The sequence below is a fragment of the Saimiri boliviensis genome, chromosome 7 (assembly GCF_048565385.1).
Source record: "Saimiri boliviensis isolate mSaiBol1 chromosome 7, mSaiBol1.pri, whole genome shotgun sequence".
In the NCBI taxonomy this organism is placed as follows: Eukaryota; Metazoa; Chordata; class Mammalia; order Primates; family Cebidae; genus Saimiri; species Saimiri boliviensis.
This window is the reverse complement of record NC_133455.1, coordinates 78,957,746-78,976,899: the sequence shown is the minus strand read 5'-3', so window position 1 is coordinate 78,976,899 and position 19,154 is coordinate 78,957,746. Positions and strand designations below refer to the sequence as shown.

Genomic DNA, 19,154 nt, shown 5'->3' with positions numbered 1-19,154 from the left:
TTGGCTAAATGCAGTTTTATAGTGCCATGTTCATCTCTGCTCAGCATTTCCTATAGATTGGTAGTTAGATTAGGGACTTGATAGAAATTCACATTTTCAGGTGACAGTGCATACTTGCCTGCTGCTGACTTTCTATTACATCATGTCATGAGGTCCGTGGTGTCTGGTTGTACTGTTTTGGGGGTGCTGGTGTTGGTTGATGGATCAGGTGATTTAAGCCTGAGCTGTTGCTATGAGCTTTTCTCTTGTTCCATTGATGATTGTTGCCTAAATCCATTATTTCCTCAGAAATTGAAAAATGTCGATTTTGTAATCCTGTCCTTTCTTTTGTATTTATTAGCTGGAATTCCTCAGGAAAGAATTTCCCCTTATCAATTATTTGGTGATCTTGAGATGCAGTTCATTCAGGAAATACAGGATAGGCGTTTTTGTTCGTTTGACAGTTTTTGGAGTAAACCTCATTCAGTTGTGATGAGGCTGAGTAGCATGCATAAATTTTTATGTTCTTCTGTTTCAATATTTTCCTGTCATTACTTTTGCTCATTTTATCCTATCATAAGCCAGGGAGTCCCTTGTAGTCATTTATTTAGAGAAGATGAATTCGTCGTCTTCCTGCCTTGTAAAAAAGACCCAGGCAAATTTCAGCTTTCTATTAAAATACCAGAATCAGTAGAACAAAGTTGTTTTAGTTTTTGCTATGGATTAAATGAGTGAAACATAATATGAGCAAGGCTCCTGTCTTGGTTCCACCTTTACCTTGTGTGTTTTGTTTTCAGGACAGTTTTCCTTGCCAATAGACAAGAGACAGCTGTATGAGTTTGATATCAAAGTTCCACTGTTGGTTCGAGGGCCTGGGATCAAACCAAATCAGACAAGCAAGGTAGGTGCCTGACAAGCCGGTGCTGTGGACAGGTAGGTGCTTGCCTGAGAAAATAAGGTGTTTCCTCCTGAGAGAAGATTGGTTAGGTTCCTCTTCCCACTAGGGCGAAGGCTGAGCAGCAGAAGAGCTTTTAAGTGGAAACAATGATTTCTTTTTTTTTTTTTCCTTAACTTGCAACTGTTCTCCATAATCTGTATTTTCACCCCACATGTACGTGTCCCATTAAGATGCATAGCTTTTATTTGTCTTTTGAGGCTAGATCTTTACTTTGTTCTGGAGCAGTGACTCTCAACAGAAGATATGCATCAAAACTGCCCTCTGAAACTGAAGAAGAAAAATGGTACATTCTTGGGCAATATCCAGAAAGAGTGTGATTGACTCATTTGGTCTAGAGGGACCCAGCATCTGCCTGTTTTCTTTTTTAAGTTTACAGATGATTTTGAAAGGCAGCCTGGTTTGGCACCCACTGCCTTGTAAAGCATAACTCCACAGGCTTTTCTGTGTATGTGAATCCCCTGGGGATCTGGTTAAAATGCAGATTCTGCTTCTCCATTTCTGACCAGCTTCCAGGTGATGTCTGCTGCTGGCCTGACCTTGCTTTTGAATATAAGGCTATCAAAAACATGTATTCTGGGAATGAGTCTTTGCCTGTTCTAGACTCTTCCTTACAAATGCTTTGTTGCTTTCCTGGTTCTCTCTCCTAGAACTGCCAACACATGCCACACTGTTGTTGTTCCCATTTGCCTTCAGTGTCTTTTTCCAAACGTGGTACCTAACGCTGAGGCACTTTGTTCCTAGTGATCGTGAGGACCTTCATCTAAAACACTGTCCTCCAAAACTCAGGAGATAAGTGTTGACAGGCTCTGCCAGCTATGTCTTCTCTCCTTCCTGATCTCACAGTTGCAGTTTCAGTCCCAGTTTGGTGAGACCAAAGAAGATGAACAAATATACACTTTAAGCTAAAATTAAAAAGCAGACTTTTAAATAGACCAGACTTTCTAGGTAGATTGGGTATTTTAGTTTCATTTTGGAGCTTAACGTTTACTTGTTTAAACGTCTGTTTTTCACTTGTTTCCTTTTACAATTAAAATTCTCTGGGAAGGGTGAAATGGCCTTCATAATTACCTTTTGTGTTTTTCTCTTAAAACCCACATTCCCTAGCTAGTCACTTTTCCCTACAAATTTCAGTGCCTTCTAAACAGGCTTCCTCTTTCAAAGGAGATACACAAGTTTGGAAGACCATTAAATCTTAAAAGTATTTTCTTGAGGTTGATGTTTGGAACTGATTGAGGAGAACATGTCAGCAGCTATGTTCTGTTTTTAGGAGCAGGGCTTCCCCAGCCCACGTATAACCAGCGTAGGGAAGGAAGCTGAATGAGATCATAGTGAAATGTGTCGGCCAGCTGCCTGTGGAAAAAATGGTTCTTTTTTCCTTTAATATTGCTATTTAAATGTTAAAAATCAGAAACTTCACCTTCTCTAAGCAATCTAAATGAAGTCTGGTTCGTAGGAAGCCAGTTGAACAATATGGCTAACATTTATTGAGTGTTTAGTATGTGACAGGTGCTATTCTAAGTGTATTACCTGAATCAGCTCACTCAATCCTCACAGTTTATGAGATAGAGGTAGTGTTACCCTGTTTTGCAGTTGAGGAAACTGAAGCAGAAAAAAATGATCACACAGTTAAAAAGTAGCAGAGCCCTGCATTTGAACTAGGGCAGTCTGGCTCCAAAGTCTATATACATAACCATTATATTATAGCTCAGTCAACAACTATTACCTTCTTTGCCAGCACAGTACACCAAGGAGCCTTGCATACGGCAAGGAGCAAGCAAACAAGATCAGTTCTTAAATCCCTGTGTCAGGGAGCACCAGATACTTAAGCTACAGTGGTCAGTGAAAGCCTCTGAGGCATTTGAGCAGACATGGATATTGAGAAGGATTTAGCCATGCAGAGATCCGTGGGAAGAGCATCCTGAGCAGGATGGTAAATGCGAAGGCCCAGATGTAGGGATAAGCTAGGCTTGTTCAACAGATGGAAGATAGCGGTTGTACTGAATTCCTTGTCCTTCCTAAGTGCACCTTCTCTCTTACCTCCTGGCCTTTGAGATTGGTGTTTGGAACTGATCGAAGAGACTATGTCAGCAGACTGCTCCTTCTTTCTGGAATGCCCATCTCGTACCCACTTCAGCTGGCCAACTTAATTGTCCTTTAGGGCTTTGGTTAGGGCTCCCTCTGGGAAGTCACTTCATACTGCTGCTCCCACATGGGGTCGATGCCCTTATTATATATGTTACCAGCTGGCCTCACACTTGTCACACCCTATTGAGTTTGTCTTTTTTAGTCTAGGGTGTCCTAGAAAAGAGGAACTATCTAAACTTAAAAGCCCATAGCATACACTGGGGAACATCCACATTGGTTGAATGGATTTTGCCAAGGTTGCATAGCTGCAGAACAGGGACTGAAAAATTAAGTCTGTGTATTCTCAGAATCCATGTGGTTTGGTTTGGTTTGGTTTTGTTTTGTTTTGTTTTGTTTTGTTTTGTTGAGACAGAGTCTCTCTGTCACCCGAACTGGAGTGCAGTGGTGTGATCTCAGCTCACCGCAACCTCTGCATCCCCAGTTCAAGCAATTCTCCTGCCTCAGGCTCCTAAGTAGCTGGGACTATAGGCACGCCACCATGCCCAGCTAACTTTTGTATTTTTAGTAAAGATGGGATTTCACTATGTTGGCCAGGATGGTCTTGATTTCTTGACCTCATGATCTGCCCGCCTTGGCCTCCCGAAGTGCTGGGATTATGGGAGTGAGCCACCAGGCCCAGCAGGAATCCATATGTTTTTACATTACTGCATTGACAGATGTAATTTGAGAAGCATGAAATGCCCCAGCTTTCCCCTAGCACAAAGAATGTCAGAGACGATGGGTGATGCATCATGTGTTGGCAGCTCAGTTGTCTCAGTGCCAGCCATTCTGTGTGAGTGGCACAGGGTTATAAGTTGGGCATAATGAGCTGAGCTGAGCTGTCAACAGCCTTGACAGCCACATCAGCGCACATTTAACTGACAGGCAGACTTAGCTGTGTGTTGGCTGTGTGGGAGAACTGGGGCAAGGTCGTATGTGTAGGTGCCAAAGACTGGCTATTGACGTTTTCTTCTCTGACTAGTCTAGCTTTAGATTTGGTGGTAGGAGTTCTGCAAAAGGAATTATAGAAAGGAAAAGGTTAGTAGGAAAACTAAAATGATACAGCATGGTCCCAGGGAAATAGAACTGAACTGGGAGTCAGGAAGACCACCTGTTGGCTTTGGACAAAATAAGCCTTGGTTCCCCTAGTTTTGTGAAAGTAAGAGGATGTTAAGCCTCCATTTTTGGGTGGGACCAGGTGATGCCCCAGCTTCTTCCTTGTCAGGAAAGCTGGCACTGAGGGGCAAGTGCACCTGAAGCAACCAAAATGTGAGGATTCTGAACTTTCTCATGCAGTTACAGTGCTTCTCACTAAATGGATTTGGGGTGCTTTCTGGTGTGCTTGGAGCCTTTTTGATAACCCTGGAGAGATTCAACATCAGGGTTTGGGTGTCTGTCTGGAAACCTGATATGTTCTGACAGCCCATTGCCATCTTGTTCTTTTCAGTAATTATGCAACAGTGTCATTCTTTCAGAGCAAGAATAAGCAGGTTCAATGCATGATACCCCTTGAATTAAGCCCCAGGAATTTTTTTTGTTTTTGTATTTTGAGACAGGGTCTCGATCTGTCACTTAGGCTGGAATGCAGTGGCACAAGCTTGGCTCACTGCATCTTCTGCCTCCTCAGGTGATCCTTCTACCTCAGCCTCCCAAGTAGTTGGGACTGTAGGTGCATACCACCATGCCCAGCTAATTTTTGTTTTGTTTGTAGAGATGCAGTTTCACTGTGTTACCCAGGCAGGTCTCTAACACCCGGGCTCAAGCAATCAACCCTCCTTGCCTCGTTACAAGCATGAACTACCATGACCAGTCTACCCCAGGGTTTTCTAGGGACTTTCATTTGATTAGGACATTTATATACTTAAATCCTAAGAACATTCTCAACCTGAGGGAGTGTGATTTATGAAATAATTTATAATTTTGGCTGGACGCGGTGACTCATGCCTGTAATCCTAGCAGTTTGGGAGGCCAAGGCAGGTGGATCACCTGAGGCCAAGAGTTTGAAACCAGCCTGGCCAACATGGTGAAACCTCATCTCTACTAAAAATACAAAATAAGTAGGTCGTGGTGGTAGGCCCCTGTAATCCCAACTACTTGGGAAGCTGAGGCAAGAGAATCACTTGAATCCCAGAGGCAGAGGTTGCAGTGAGCTGAGATCACACCAATGCACTCCAGCCTGGGCAAAAGAGCAAAAAAATGTGTCTCAAAAAAAAAAAATTATTTTTGGTCTTGTCAAAGCCTTTTCTGCTCCAATCCATAAATGAAGTTTTTGTTTGTTTGAGATAGGCACTCTGTCACCCAGGTTGGAATATGGTGGCTCAGACATGGCTCACTGCAGCCTTGGCCTCCTGAGCTCAAGTGATCCTCCTGCCTTGGCCTCCCAAAGTGGAGGGATTATGAGCAAGAGCCAGTGTGCCTGGCCCATAAATGAATTTTTAAATTTACACTAGACAAAAGCAATACCCTGAAACTAATGTTTCTCAAACTCATCACAGCGATGGGTGAATCCATTCAAATTATTGATTATATAAAAACCAGAGGTAGGTATAATTGTTTTTAACTCTTCAATCATACTTGGCATTCACTAGAAATCTCCCATCTCCTGATACAGTACGCTAATTTTGAGACTGTCTGCTTATTTAAGTAAAATTCTAGAAGAAGAGAAAATTAATCCATTATATTTAAGGGAGTGTGATAGTTATAGATTTCCAGGGAGAAAGAGTCCTGGAATGATTTGTGCTTATGGTACTTGTGCTGAATCTTAGTGATTTTGGAGTTCTACTAGAACTTATCCCTTTCTCTCCAGGGAGCAAAATGCCATTAGAAAGGGCCTTGACTGGGTGCAGTGGCTCATGCCTGTAATCCCAGCACTTTGGGGAGGCCAAGGCAGGTGAATCACTTGAGTTCGGAAATTTGAGACCAGCCAGGGTAACAAGGCAGAAACTCCATCTCTACTAAAAATAAGAAATAGAAAAATTAGCTGGGCATCATGATGTGCACCTGTAGTCCCAGCTGATCGGATGCTGAGGCAGGAGGATCAGTTGAGTCTGGGAGGAGGTCAAGGCTGCAGTGAGCTATGATTGTGCCACTGCACTCCAGCTTGGGTGACAGGATGAGCCCCTGTCTCAAACAACAAAACAGGCCAGGTACAGTGGCTCATACCTGTAATCCCAGCACTTTGGGAGTCCAAGGTGGGCGGATCATCCCAGGTCAGGAGTTTGAGACCAGCCTGACCAACATGGAGAAACCCCATCTCTAAAAATACAAAAATTAGCCAGGTGTGGTGGCACATGCTTGTAATCCCAGCTGCTTGGGAGGCTGAGGCAGAAGAATTGCTTCATCCCAGGAGGCGCAGGTTACCGTGAGCCAAGATGGTGCCACAGCACTCCAGCCTGGTGACAGAGCGAGACTCTGTCTCAAAAAAAAAAAAAAAAAAAAAAAAAAATTAGCCAGGTGTGGTGGCACATGCATGTAATCCCTTGAACCCAGGAGGCAGAAGTTGCTGTGAGCCAAGATCATGCCATTGCACTCCAGCCTGGACAACAAGAGCAAAACTCCATTTCAAAAAAACACAACAAAACAAAAAGTTTCCCCCAACTCCAAAAAAAAGAGCAAGCCTCCCATTATACAGGTAGTAGATGCTGCAATTTTTGGTGAGATAGCAGTCACGATTTTGTGTCTCTGGGTTTTTTGATGTTTTCTCTTTTCTTTTAAAGTGCCTTGGACATCATAGTAGTATCTGAGGAATTGGCTTCACCTCATTCATGGTACAGGCATCACTGAAGATCTGGTAGTGACACTTCAGGGTCTGTGGATGTCTTGTTGTCTTGATCTAATTCTGGAGATGGTCTTTCCCTTTGACCTTCCTTTCCTGTTGTGGTCTCTTCCATATTGACACTTAGACCTGATGACTGTTTTCTAAGCTGCTCAATTTGCCTGGGGGACTTGAAACTAGGAAAGTTATCTGTAACAGTGGGTCTTGTATCCTCCCAGGGGACATGGTTTTTGTATGTGAGGTTTTTCCCCTCTTCAGTAGCATATGGATTGCCTTTCTCCTAAAGTGTCTGCCTCTGAGTGGTAATTCCTGACAGCTGCAGAGTTAGACTAATTGATTGAGAGCCAGGATATTTATCACTCTGCCCTCCAGGTGCTGTCCTGGCCATCAGGAAACCTGGCCCTTGATAATCATATTCTGAAGGTTTTTTTTTTTTTTTTTTGCCTTTCCTATCTGTACTTTCCGTTTTGTTTTTAAATTAAAAGTGGCAGGGTTGGGGTGCTTTGTTTTGTTTGATCTCTCTATTTGAACTCTCCTAAAATGATCTAAGTTTTCTCAACAGTTTAAAGACTGTTATTTCCTGTCAGTAACTGATGGCTTTTCCAGTTATAAGCTGTTAACTGTTCCAGTGACTTCTTGTGTTTCATTTCTTTGTGTATAAAATGGGGGAAACACTGTGTCTGAGGACTGTGATAAGGAATAAATGAGAATAAACATTACATGCTTAGCACAGTAAATTTCCCAGTTTTTCTCACTTCCTGTTTGTTACCCCCAGTGGGTTGTTTCACCACTTGAAGATTTTTCTTTTCTTTTCTTTTCTTTTTTTTTTTTTTTTTTTGAGACGGAGTTTCGCTCTTGTTACCCAGGCTGGAGTGCAATGGCACGATCTCGGCTTACCGCAACCTCTGCCTCCTGGGTTCAGGCAATTCTCCTGCCTCAGCCTCCTGAGTAGCTGGGATTACAGGCACATGCCACCATGCCCAGCTAATTTTTTGTATTTTTAGTAGAGACGGGGTTTCACCATGTTGACCAGGATGGTCTCGATCTCTTGACCTCGTGATCTACTCGCCTTGGCCTCCCAAAGTGCTGGGATTACAGGCTTGAGCCACCGCACCCGGCACTTGAAGATTTTTCTAGCCTGTGACCAGGTGACTTCTGCGCTTGAGTTCTGTGTAGGTCTGCAGTGTCCACTTGTGGCTGTTGAGCACTTGAAATGCGGATAGTCCAAATTTAGATGTATTATTATTGTGAAACGCCAGATTTCAAAGACTTGGTTCACAAAAAGTTAAATCTCATTTTTTAAAAATACTGTTTACATATTGAAATATTCAGATATTTTTATATGGGGTTAAAATATATAAAATTTTACCTATGTTTATTTTAATGTGATTATTGGACAATTTCTAATTACATCTAGGGTCCCCTTTATATTTCTATTAGGCTACTCTGGATTAGGTCCTGTAGAGGCATTGTTTACAAAAGGAAAACAGTCTGAAAACCAAGGCAATAAGGCATAAATACAGGACGATGCCTTTAGTTTCTAGAATGTTTAAAAACATCTAAGTTTTATGCCATTAAAAAAAAATTTTATTGCTACATTGTTGGAATAAATATATTCCAAAAAATAAAAAATTTTGTGCAGCCTTCACACCCTGTTGCAAACATATTTTGGCAGTGTTGTCCCTTTGAGAAGCTATAAAAAGAGCTGATAATTCTCATTGGTGGCAAGCATTCCATTTTTGAGGCCTTCCAAAATGTCTGGAGTTCATTTGAAGTCAAATTTAGTTAATCTGAATAATCAAGTTGTAAGATGCTTTGTGTAAAATAATCGGAACAATGTTTTTTTCATGAGTCACAACAAACTCAAAGCAATCGCAGAGGAGTTTTTAAAAAACGTTTTGCTCAATAACAGAATGGGTTGAATAAATATGTAACCTCCCAGGGGGATACACTATTATACACGCCTTATAAGCCTTTATATTTTGAGTTATTGTAGTTATATTTGAACATACGAAACAGTAAGACTAAAGTAAGCATGGGCTGTATAAAAGGTAATATTAAGTGCTCTTGTCCCATGGGTGGGATACAGGGGGAAGAGAACTTTAGGATAGATAGAAAAGGAAAATGAGACCAGTTGTGTTCTAGATTGTTTTTCCTTCATTCTCATAGATGCTGGTTGCCAACATTGACTTGGGTCCTACTATTTTGGACATTGCTGGCTACGACCTAAATAAGACACAGATGGATGGCATGTCTTTATTGCCCATTTTGGTAAGTATAAAGCCCTCGACCAGGCCTGAGCCAAGACCACAATAAATTTTGGGTTGTGTAAAGACTTAAAAATTTAAATATTAAATAATACTATTAAATTTGGGAAGCAGAAAATCTTGTGGTGGGAAGGAGTTTTCTAAAAGAAAAAAGTTGACCACCTGTGAAATTGAGAGCTGTTTCCTTTTGCTCTCCTCTAAGAACACCCACCATAAAGAAAGAGGTGACAGTTTGGGAACATATTTGCATCATTGTAAAAAAGAGTCATTAATCCAAATACATGAGTTCTTAGCAAAGATTAATATCCCAGTGGGAAAATGGGCAAAAGAAAAAGTGGCTAATCAACTCACAGAAGAATTAAAAATGGCTAAAACAAATGCAAAAGGATTACTTCAGTGCTAATCACAGAAATGCTTAACTGAAGGAGACCTTTTTCATCTGTGAACTGGCAAAGATTTTTTAAATAGCCAGTATTTCAGAAGTCTGAGAATTTGGAAACTACTCATATACTTTTCACACAAGTGTAATCAGTATAACCTATCAGGAAGCTGGTTTAACAAGACGTACCACTTCAGAGTACACACATCAAAAACAGACAGATTAACTTTTGCCTGTCTGGTGAGTGAAAAATGGCGTTTGGTCTTACTGTGCATCTGTTTGTTTGTTAATAATGTGAATTATTTTTTAACGACTTAATTCCCATACCATCCAGTTCACTCATTTAAAGTGTCCGATGGGCGTGATGGCCCACGCCTATAATCCCAGCACTTTGGGAGGCCAAAGTGAGTGGATTACCTGAGGTCAGGAGTTCGAAACCAGCCTGGCCAATATGGTAAACCCCTGTCTCTACTAAAAATACAAAAAACTGGCTGGGCATGGTGGCAGGCACCTGTAGTCCCAGCTACTCAGGAGGCTGAAACAGGAGAATCACTTGAACCTGGGAGATGGAGGTTGCAGTGAGCTGAGATAGTGCCATTTCACTCCAGCCTGGGCAACAAGAGTGAGAAACTCCATCTCAAAATAAATAAATATTTTTTTTAAAAAGTGTCCAGTAGTCGTTGGTATATTCAGAGTTCTACAACCATCACCATAATCTAAGAGTATTTTTATCACCCTAAACCCCCAAACACATTAGTCACTGTAATAGAAGAAAACTGAAAACCCAAATTATCTAGTAAAGAATTGATTAAATTGTGGTGCAGGGAATTGATTAGATCTGTTGCTCCCATTCTCACCACAAATCTGTTTTATGTTTGTACAGAGTTGTCTGTTCTGAACTTTTCACATAAATTACATAATATGTGACCTCTGGTTTTTTCACTGAGCATAATGTTTTCAAGGATAGTCTCCACTGAAACGCGTATCAATACCTTGTTCTGTTTTAGTGCCAAATAACATTCCATGTGTGAATATATCACATTTTATTTATCCATTCAGATATTTGGGCTGTTCCCACTTTTTGGCTGTTAGGAATAATGCAACTGTAATGTTTTTGAGATAGGGTCTTGCTCTGTTGCACAGGCTGGAGTGCTGTGTTGGCCATCACAGCTCACTGCAGCCTCAGTCTCCCAGGTTCAGGGGATCCTCCCACCTCATCCTCCGTAGTATAGCTGGGGCTACAGTCGCCAGCCACCACGTCTGGCTAATTTTTTTTTTTTTTTTTTAGTAGAAGTGAGGTTTCCCTGCATTGCTCAGCCTGGTCTCGAACTCCTGGTCTCAAAAGATCCTCCCTTGTTATCCAAGAGGATTTTTAAGAAAAAATTCCTCCCGCCACAGCCTCCTGAAGTGCTGGGATTATGGGCATGAGCCAACACTTGCTATTATCTATCTTTGTGACTATTTTATTTTAGTAGGTGTGAAGTGGTATCTCATTGTGATTTTCATGTGTCTTTCCCTGCTGACTATTTATGTTTAGCATTTCATCATTCGTTTGTCAGCCATTTGTATATCTTCTTTGGAGATGTGTTTATATTGGGATCCTTCACCCAGTTTTTTTTTTTAATTGTGTTGATCAGCAAATCACTTTTCATTTATGCTGTTTTGTTTCTTCTCTTGAGAAATGCCTCTGCATTTTTGCCTATGATAGTCTTATTTATGACTTGTCTTTTCCATATATTAAGATATGGGAGCCAGGTGCAATGGCTCATGCCTGTAATCCCAGCAATTTAGGAGGCCAAGGCAGGCAGATCCCTTGAGTCCAAGATTTCAAGACCAGCCTGTGCAACATGGCAAGACCCAATCTCTACAAAAAATACAGAAAATTAGCCAGGCATGATGGTGTGCATCTGTAGTCCCAACTACTCTGAAGGCTGAGGTAGGAGGATCACTTGAGCCAAAGAGGTGGAGGTTGTAGTGAGCAGAGATTGTTCCACTGCACCCCAGGAATCGAATGTACATATTGTTTCTTTTAACAGTTAGCATCTTTTGTATACTTATAAAGATGCTTCTAAAACTTTGAAGCCAGTAAACTATATTTTCTTCTAAAAGTTTTATAGCTCTGCCTCCTATACCCAAGTCCTTGATGGATCTATCTCTGTACCAATGTCATTTTGTCTTATAAAGCTGTGTAACTAAATCTTTATTTGCATGGGTGCACCTCTGTGCTAATTGTTCTGGTGGGGATCCTAGCCCTTATCTTCACATAAACTTTAGAATCAGCTTTTCAGATTACCTGAGAAATGTTGGCTTTTGATTGGAAGTGCATTTAACCTATAGATCAGTTATGGGAAACTTTACATCTTTTAACTTTCTTCATACGAGTCTTACACTGTGTACCTTATTAAGTTTCTAATTAGAAAAAAAAAAACTTGATTCATTTTAGGGGTAAAAATCATTATGTTGTCTATAATTTCTCTGCACAGTTCTTGAAGTGCCACTTGAGACTTGGTTCTTTTCCTCATTCATGTTTTGTTTCTGGAGGTTATTCTGATGAAATACTGATATATTGCAACAGTTAAATAGCCATGTGTGGCTATTTATGTGAATTAACAAAAAATGAAATTCAGTTCTTCAGTTGTGCTAGCTGCACATCTTGTGCTCAGTGGCCATCATATTGAACAGCAAAGATAGGGAACATTTTAGTCAGAAAGTTCTGCTGGCCTAGCAGTTGGCAGACTACAACCTGTGGGCCAAATCTGGTCCACCCCCCGTTTTTGTAAATAAAGTTATATCAGAACACAGCCACACTTAATGTATTGTTGATGGCTGCTTTCCTGCTACCTGAGTAGATGTGACAGAGCCAGGAGTCTAAGTATGTACCCTGTGGCCTTTTACAAAGAAAAGTTTAATGACCCCTACAGACCATGAGTCTCAAACTTGGTCAGACATCAGAATCACTTGGAAACTAAACTACTAATGCCTGGGCCTCACCCCTAGAGATTCTGATTTAATTGGCATGAGATAGAATCCCTTGGGATTTTTGAAGTTTCCGTGGAACTTCAAAAATCCCAAAGTTCAGGAACCACTGATCTACACTTCTCAGATGCTCTTTTCTCCTCTGGACACTTTGACATTCAAGTGTGGGATTTTGAAGTTCACTCAATTGTGACAGTTCACTCAATTCCACTTTCCAGCTTCCAGCTTCTGTGGCTCAGGTTTGGCACCAGAAGCTTTTTTTTTTTTTTTTTCTGAGGCAGTCTCACTTTGTCGCACAGGCTCAAGTGCAGTGGTGCAATCTTGGCCCCACCACAACCTCTGCCGCCTGAGTTCAAGAATTCTGCCTCAACCTCCCAAGTATCTGGGACCACAGGCGCATGCCACCACGCCTGGCTAGTTTTTTGGTATTTTTTAGTAGAGATGGGGTTTCACCACGTTGGCCAGGCTGGTCTCAACCTCCTGACCTCAAGTGAGCTGCAGCACCAAGCCAGCATGAGCTTTTGAAGTCTCCAATGACTCATGATTTCTGAGATCCTGAGCTGCACAGGATTGTTCCTAACAAGTTAGGAAATAATTCCTATTTCACCCATTCCCCACCATACTCACCCAGGTTAAGCATTCTTTAGAGCAGTGATTCTCAAACAGGCATTCCCCAGAAATGCCTGTGGGACCTGCTAAAACCCAGGTTGCTGTCTACCTACATTAGGAACTAAGAATTTGCATTTGTAAAAAGTTCTAAGGTGATGCTGCTTGTCCTGGGAGCCACATTTTAAGAACCACTTTTTATAGAGCAATGCTGTTCAGAGGTCTTACTAAAATGCAGGCTTTGGCTCGTGAGAGCTAGAGTAGGACCTGAGATTCTGCATTTCAAACAAGCTCCCAACCAGACTTTGACCATTTTAAGAGCACCCTCTAACCTGGTCTTCCTGTCTTTCTATATCTCCATTCCCTCTCTATATTCTGCTACGAGGCTGACTTTTCTATCTAAATCACTGCCTTGATTGTGTTACCTGCCTGCTCAAAAACCTCCTATTGTTTCTCATCACCTGCTGTTCTTTATAGGACAGGCCCAGGCAGCATGACATTTGGAGCCTTTTCTCGTGTGATGCCAGCCTGCCTCTCCACCCTGTTACTTTGTCTGAAAGCTGGGTTTCAGGAAGCCACCTTACTAAGTGGTCTGTGTTCAACCTATGTTCATGCTCTTTAATCTAAAACTTGCTCCTATTCCTAGATTCTTTCTCCTTTCACCATTTGTGTGTCTCTTAAACTTACTTTCAAATGCTGCCACTTCTTTCCTTCCACACCATGAATGTACATTGAAGAGTGAGTTAATGTACTGTACCTGCATTCTGACCATCAAGAGGTGCTTTCAATCTGTTACAGTCCTAAGCACACAGGTCTATTAAATACTTGTTTCTTTATTGTCCTTGTGTCTATTAGGTTATACGTTCCTTAGTATGAGCATAAAACAGTTCTTAAATAGAGCATATGACAGTATTATGTGTTCTAGTCTGGACTTTTCAGCAACTTGCAACGTGACTTTGATTCTTGCTTAGCTACCTTGTCAGGTTCCATTCCTGACCTAATTCACAGAAGTACCCTTGGGAAGGAATTGTTGAATGTTCAAAGTATTTGACCATCATTTGTAAAGGCCCTTAAGTACCAAACATACAACTCAGTAGCTTTCATATGCACCTGTTTTAGTCATTCGCTTTGGTTACCGAATGAACAGTCTAGTTACTTTTGACTCCCAAGTCCCCTTCAGCAGTCAATTACTTTGTGATTTTTGTCATAGTCTGTGTGCCTCACAAACTCCGCTTGCTCTTCTTTCTAGAGAGGTGCCAGTAACTTGACCTGGCGATCAGATGTCCTGGTGGAATACCAAGGAGAAGGCCGTAACATCACTGACCCAACATGCCCTTCCCTGAGTCCTGGCGTATCTGTGAGTAATGGCTTGAATCGACTTAGGAAGCTTTCTCACTGACAACACGGCAAGGTGCTGGTTTCGGTGTGTCAAGTAGTAAAACCTTTCATTTGACTCCTGTTCATTTGTCACTTGACTGTGAGTTTTTAGCAGACAGACAAAAGTAAATCCAGTGATCTTGGAAATGATGCTGCCAACCTGTCATCAGAATGTGTGCTGTTAATTTTCCCAATTTATGTAACAAGTGCATGTATCCACCCATGTTCTTACCTTACCAATTCCTTTTCTCTGTTTTTCTACCCGTCCCAATAACAGTACCACTTTTTAGAATTAGGGATATTACTGGGGCATGCCGTAGAAAGATGTGGTTGCTGCCTGTAACCATGCTATTGTGAGTGCCTGGCATTGTCGGCAGCCGGGGAGGTCACAGAGAGGGTAACAGCCATATTGGCCTCACTTTGGAGAAGGGAAAATAGGCTTCCATTTGGAGTTGATTGATTCTTCTAACAACAAAGTGTTACAGTATAATAACCAAAAGTGCAATAACAGATCATATGGTAGACTTAAGTTAGATTTAAGTCATACTTGGTGATAAGAACACTCAAATAACTTACCTGCATGTGATTCCACAAAGCTCATTTTAATCTTTTCCTCCATCTTTTTAGGGTGACAGTTCCTAGTCATTCTTAGAAATGAGTCATTTGAGTTGATTTCTTCTCCTTGCCAACCCATACCTTTTACAGGTGCTCATTGTAAGTAATTCTTTTCAGGAGTTTAGCAGACAAGGATAGCAACAATCTACAAATGGAACAACCCATATACCTTGATCAAGTTAGCCAAAGGAACAATGCCTCACATCTATGTTTGAGTTATTGGCTTCTCCATGGAAGGTTTTCTGATTGCTGTTAAATTGCATGTCTGGCATGAGCCAAGCTGATGGTTCTTCTGGGCAACTAGGTATTTGATACTATGGAAGAACTGTCTTCATTTAACTTTTAAAATATCCCTACAGCAATGTTTCCCAGACTGCGTATGTGAAGATGCTTATAACAACACCTATGCCTGTGTGAGGACAATGTCAGCGTTGTGGAATTTGCAGTATTGCGAGTTTGATGACCAGGAGGTAAGAGGGATGTCTGCCTGCATTTCCCCACTCCTTTCTTGCTGGTGCTTTGTTGGCTGGACTTGGTGGCAGAAGAGCAATTCCAAGGCCACTCCCTAGGGAAGAGGTTGTGTTTCTCATTTGTGCTTCACTTTATTTAGGTTTCCTTCACTTGTAAGGCCATGTCTCACTTCTCTAACTGCAATCTTTCTGAATGGGGTTTTCTCCACTCCCACCACTACCCAAATTCACAGTTTAAATGCACAGTTTGTTTTCAGAATGATACATGCTTTGTCTCTTAACTTCCCTGGTAGTTTGGGGTGAAAGTGAAATACCTCAACTTCACTTGAGTTGGAGCATTTCCTAGAAAGCTTACCAGCAACTGGTGTATTCAGAAACTCTTGTTGCCACCACAGCATAATCCAGTGCTTCTCTAATAGATAAGAGTGGGGGTCAGAGGCCCAGGAGTCCATCCATGGAAGAAGGTGGCTTTTAGCCTACATAGGTTGGTATGGATTATCTGAAGGATCCCATGGACGCTAGTCCCTTGTGGTTTCTTACTGTTTATCAGCATATGCACACCTGCCCCATCTGGAGCAGATGCCCATCTGTGTTTCTCAGAAATGGACTCATTCTCCACTCCATTTGCAACTTATAAGCGTTTCTCAGAAATGGACTCATTCTCCACTCCATTTGCAACTTATAAGCACTCTGGACAATAAGCAAGAGAGCTTCCCTCAAACTCTGTTCCTGTTTCCTGCTCCCACATGATGTTTATCAGTTTGATAACTACTTTATAAGTAGTTGTAAGTGTGAGGGCAGCTGCCTGAAGCCATTATAGGCAAAATTACCTACCATCTTTCTAGCCTAATATTTGACTCCAATTTGGAGAACAGCATATAGATTATAGAGGGAAAAGTACTGCTGTTCGACCTGTCTTATGTTAGAAATGATAATTAGTACTGTATCCTTCCCCAGTATATCCACAGCTACTTTTTAAAATAGGAAAACTTAACATTTGTGTAACATAGGCGAGAGTACTTTCATATCCATTCTCATTTGAAGTTTACAATTCTGTGGCAAAAATCACCTTTGAATGTTTGCTCTCACTTTATTAACTCTATTACCAAGTCTTGTTTCTGAGACCTTGCCATGGCAGGTTCATGCCTTCGGTTCTATTTTAATTACAGAAGATAATGTATTTCTTCCCCATCCCCCTTTTGCCTCTGCCTGAAGGTACAGGCTGTGCAGGGGCCCCTTTTTAGCATGTGGCTGGAGACCAGAAGCAGCTGAACCCCCAGAACAGATGCTCCCTCATCTGAAGGAAACAGTGAGCTCTTTGAGGATCTTGAGACCAGATTGAGTCTCCAGGGCCATGGTTTATCTTCCTCTTCCCCTTCCCATTTAGAAATAAGTCACGTTAGGAGTATTTCTCACATCTAACCCCTGCTCTTTTCTTTCCTCCGTGCTTTCATTTCTTCTAGGTATTTGTAGAAGTCTATAATCTGACTGCAGACCCAGACCAAATCACTAACATTGCTAAAAATATAGACCCAGAGCTTTTAGGAAAGATGAACTATCGGTTAATGATGCTACAGTCCTGTTCTGGGCCAACCTGTCGCACTCCAGGGGTTTTTGACCCCAGGTAAGTTTCCTTTCTCTTCATTTACTTGGCCAAGATTTTTTCTACTAGTCACGCTGTTCTTGAAAACAAAGGGAACCCTTTTTGCTGCGGGATGATGATGATTCTAGTGCTTTAGAGGAATACTGTGTTCTTAGTGCATCATCAGCCTGTTGTGCTGGGAAAATAAGCTTTGGAAACTTTTGCTTTCCACTACCAGTTGCTGCTTTAGCCAGTGGTACAGCCTTGCTCCCCACCAAATTTGGGGCTCTTCTTTTCCTTCTATGATTATTGTCATGGTACCACTTGATTGCACTGGTGACACTTAGGGCTTCTTTAAGCTGCAACCCTCTGCTGCTCTTCCCTAGAGCTTCCAAGAGTATATGCCATCATTTCATTTCTCAGAAACCCCTATTACAGAAACTTGAATGTTTGCTAAATATATTAAATACACAATGAAAACAGAAGGTGTAAAGTCACATGTTGAAATATATAAGCCCACTGCAGGATATGGAGGTATAAAAGATGTTTAGCTCCCACCTGCTAAGTCAGATTTGTTCCCCACACTATCCCTCTTAGTAACTTCTCAGCATTAGCACTGGGTGTCAGTATACCAGGCATTTGAGCTGCTGGTGGCAGGAAGCTTGTCATTTATTTTTTTCTTGAAGATCATGAAGTTTAAAAATCAAACTTTCACTGGGAAAGGAGTATTTTAGTTCTTACCTTCAGACTGTAGGAGAGGGAGGAATGATATCCTAAGTTGATGGAAAGTTATCACTTAATTTTTGTTATCTTGGTGTTAAATTTTTAGTCCAAATTAGAGACAGATGAATATGAATGAGTAGAAAACTCGATTATAGACTATTCGTTGTTTGCTTTTAAATAATGTATATAGAGCCAAAGTGACATAGATACCAGTAAACTAAGACCAGATAATATAAAAAGATAATATTTATCATTATACCACTTAAACGAAATAACTGTTTTTATATGGATAATCCCATTAGTACAATAAAAATGGTCAAGGATTTTCACCACCTTGCTTTGATCTTTCCTCTAAGTTAGTGAAATAGATCCTAGCTTGGTACCAGTTACCTGAAATAGGAAGTTGATTCCCTAAAATAAAAAACACAAGACTTCCAGTTTCCATGTGCTGACTTCGCAATTTCCAACAGTTACTTAGCTCAGAATGTTCTTTTAAACCATACTAAGTTAGATGTCTACAGCAGTGAATGCTTTTTAACCATATACTCTTTGGCTGACTCTGGAAACTTAAAGCCAACATCTGACTAAATTTTAAATGGAGGGTCAAGGGACTGCATCTCTTAGATGATGATGTGTGGCCAAACAGTCCCTGACCACCCCACTGCTAGGACATGGACCTGCCAGGCTGGCATCTGGTTGGCCAGTACAAGGTAAATGCAGCCAGTTGTCTGTTTCTTCTGAACATCTGGCTGTAAGTGTTAGAATTCATTCAAGTTCCATACAGCCCTTAGAGCCCAAACAGGTAAATTTCAAATGAGGAAATTGAGCTTGGAGTTGTGATTTGCCCAAGGGCTGCCCTTTAAGGAACTGAATACATTGTCTATTTCCTAAGCAAGTTTTGTGTGGTTTTTAACTGCAACAAATTGTCTTGCTCACATTTTAGAAGGTTATAACTAAAGTTCTAGATGCTGGCTTTGCTGATGTTAGCCTGAACTACTTAAACTTTACCTGATTTTCTGTTTTAAATTCCTTAGCCATGATTATGCTTTTCCTATCAAACAGTTGGGCCTATTGAGTCCTCCATGGTGGGGTCATCAGACCAGATCCTGTGAGCCCAGTCTAGTCCCACCTGCTGGAACAGAGTCTCACATACTCATTTACCTGGTTTTGGCTGCTTGTGTGCTTCAGCAGCAAAGGAGAATGGGCAGGACAGAGACTGGATGGCTCCCATACCCTAAACATTTATTACCTGGCCCTTTACAAAATACGTGGTCAGTTGCTGTTCTAAAAGGCAGTAGTCCCCGCTTATCCACAGAGGATCTA

At 41.3% G+C, this 19,154-nt stretch overlaps 1 protein-coding gene across 1 annotated transcript in view; it reads left to right on the top strand.

The window, feature by feature from the left end:
• The window catches only part of GNS (glucosamine (N-acetyl)-6-sulfatase), a 43,755-nt gene that overhangs the window by 20,240 nt on the left and 4,361 nt on the right, over nt 1-19,154 (top strand). Inside the window, exons 9-13 of the mRNA XM_003926524.4 lie at nt 777-880; nt 9,006-9,107; nt 14,314-14,421; nt 15,416-15,526; nt 16,990-17,150. Of these exons, the coding sequence (XP_003926573.1) occupies nt 777-880; nt 9,006-9,107; nt 14,314-14,421; nt 15,416-15,526; nt 16,990-17,150 (586 nt within the window). The remainder of the gene's footprint in view (nt 1-776; nt 881-9,005; nt 9,108-14,313; nt 14,422-15,415; nt 15,527-16,989; nt 17,151-19,154) is intronic.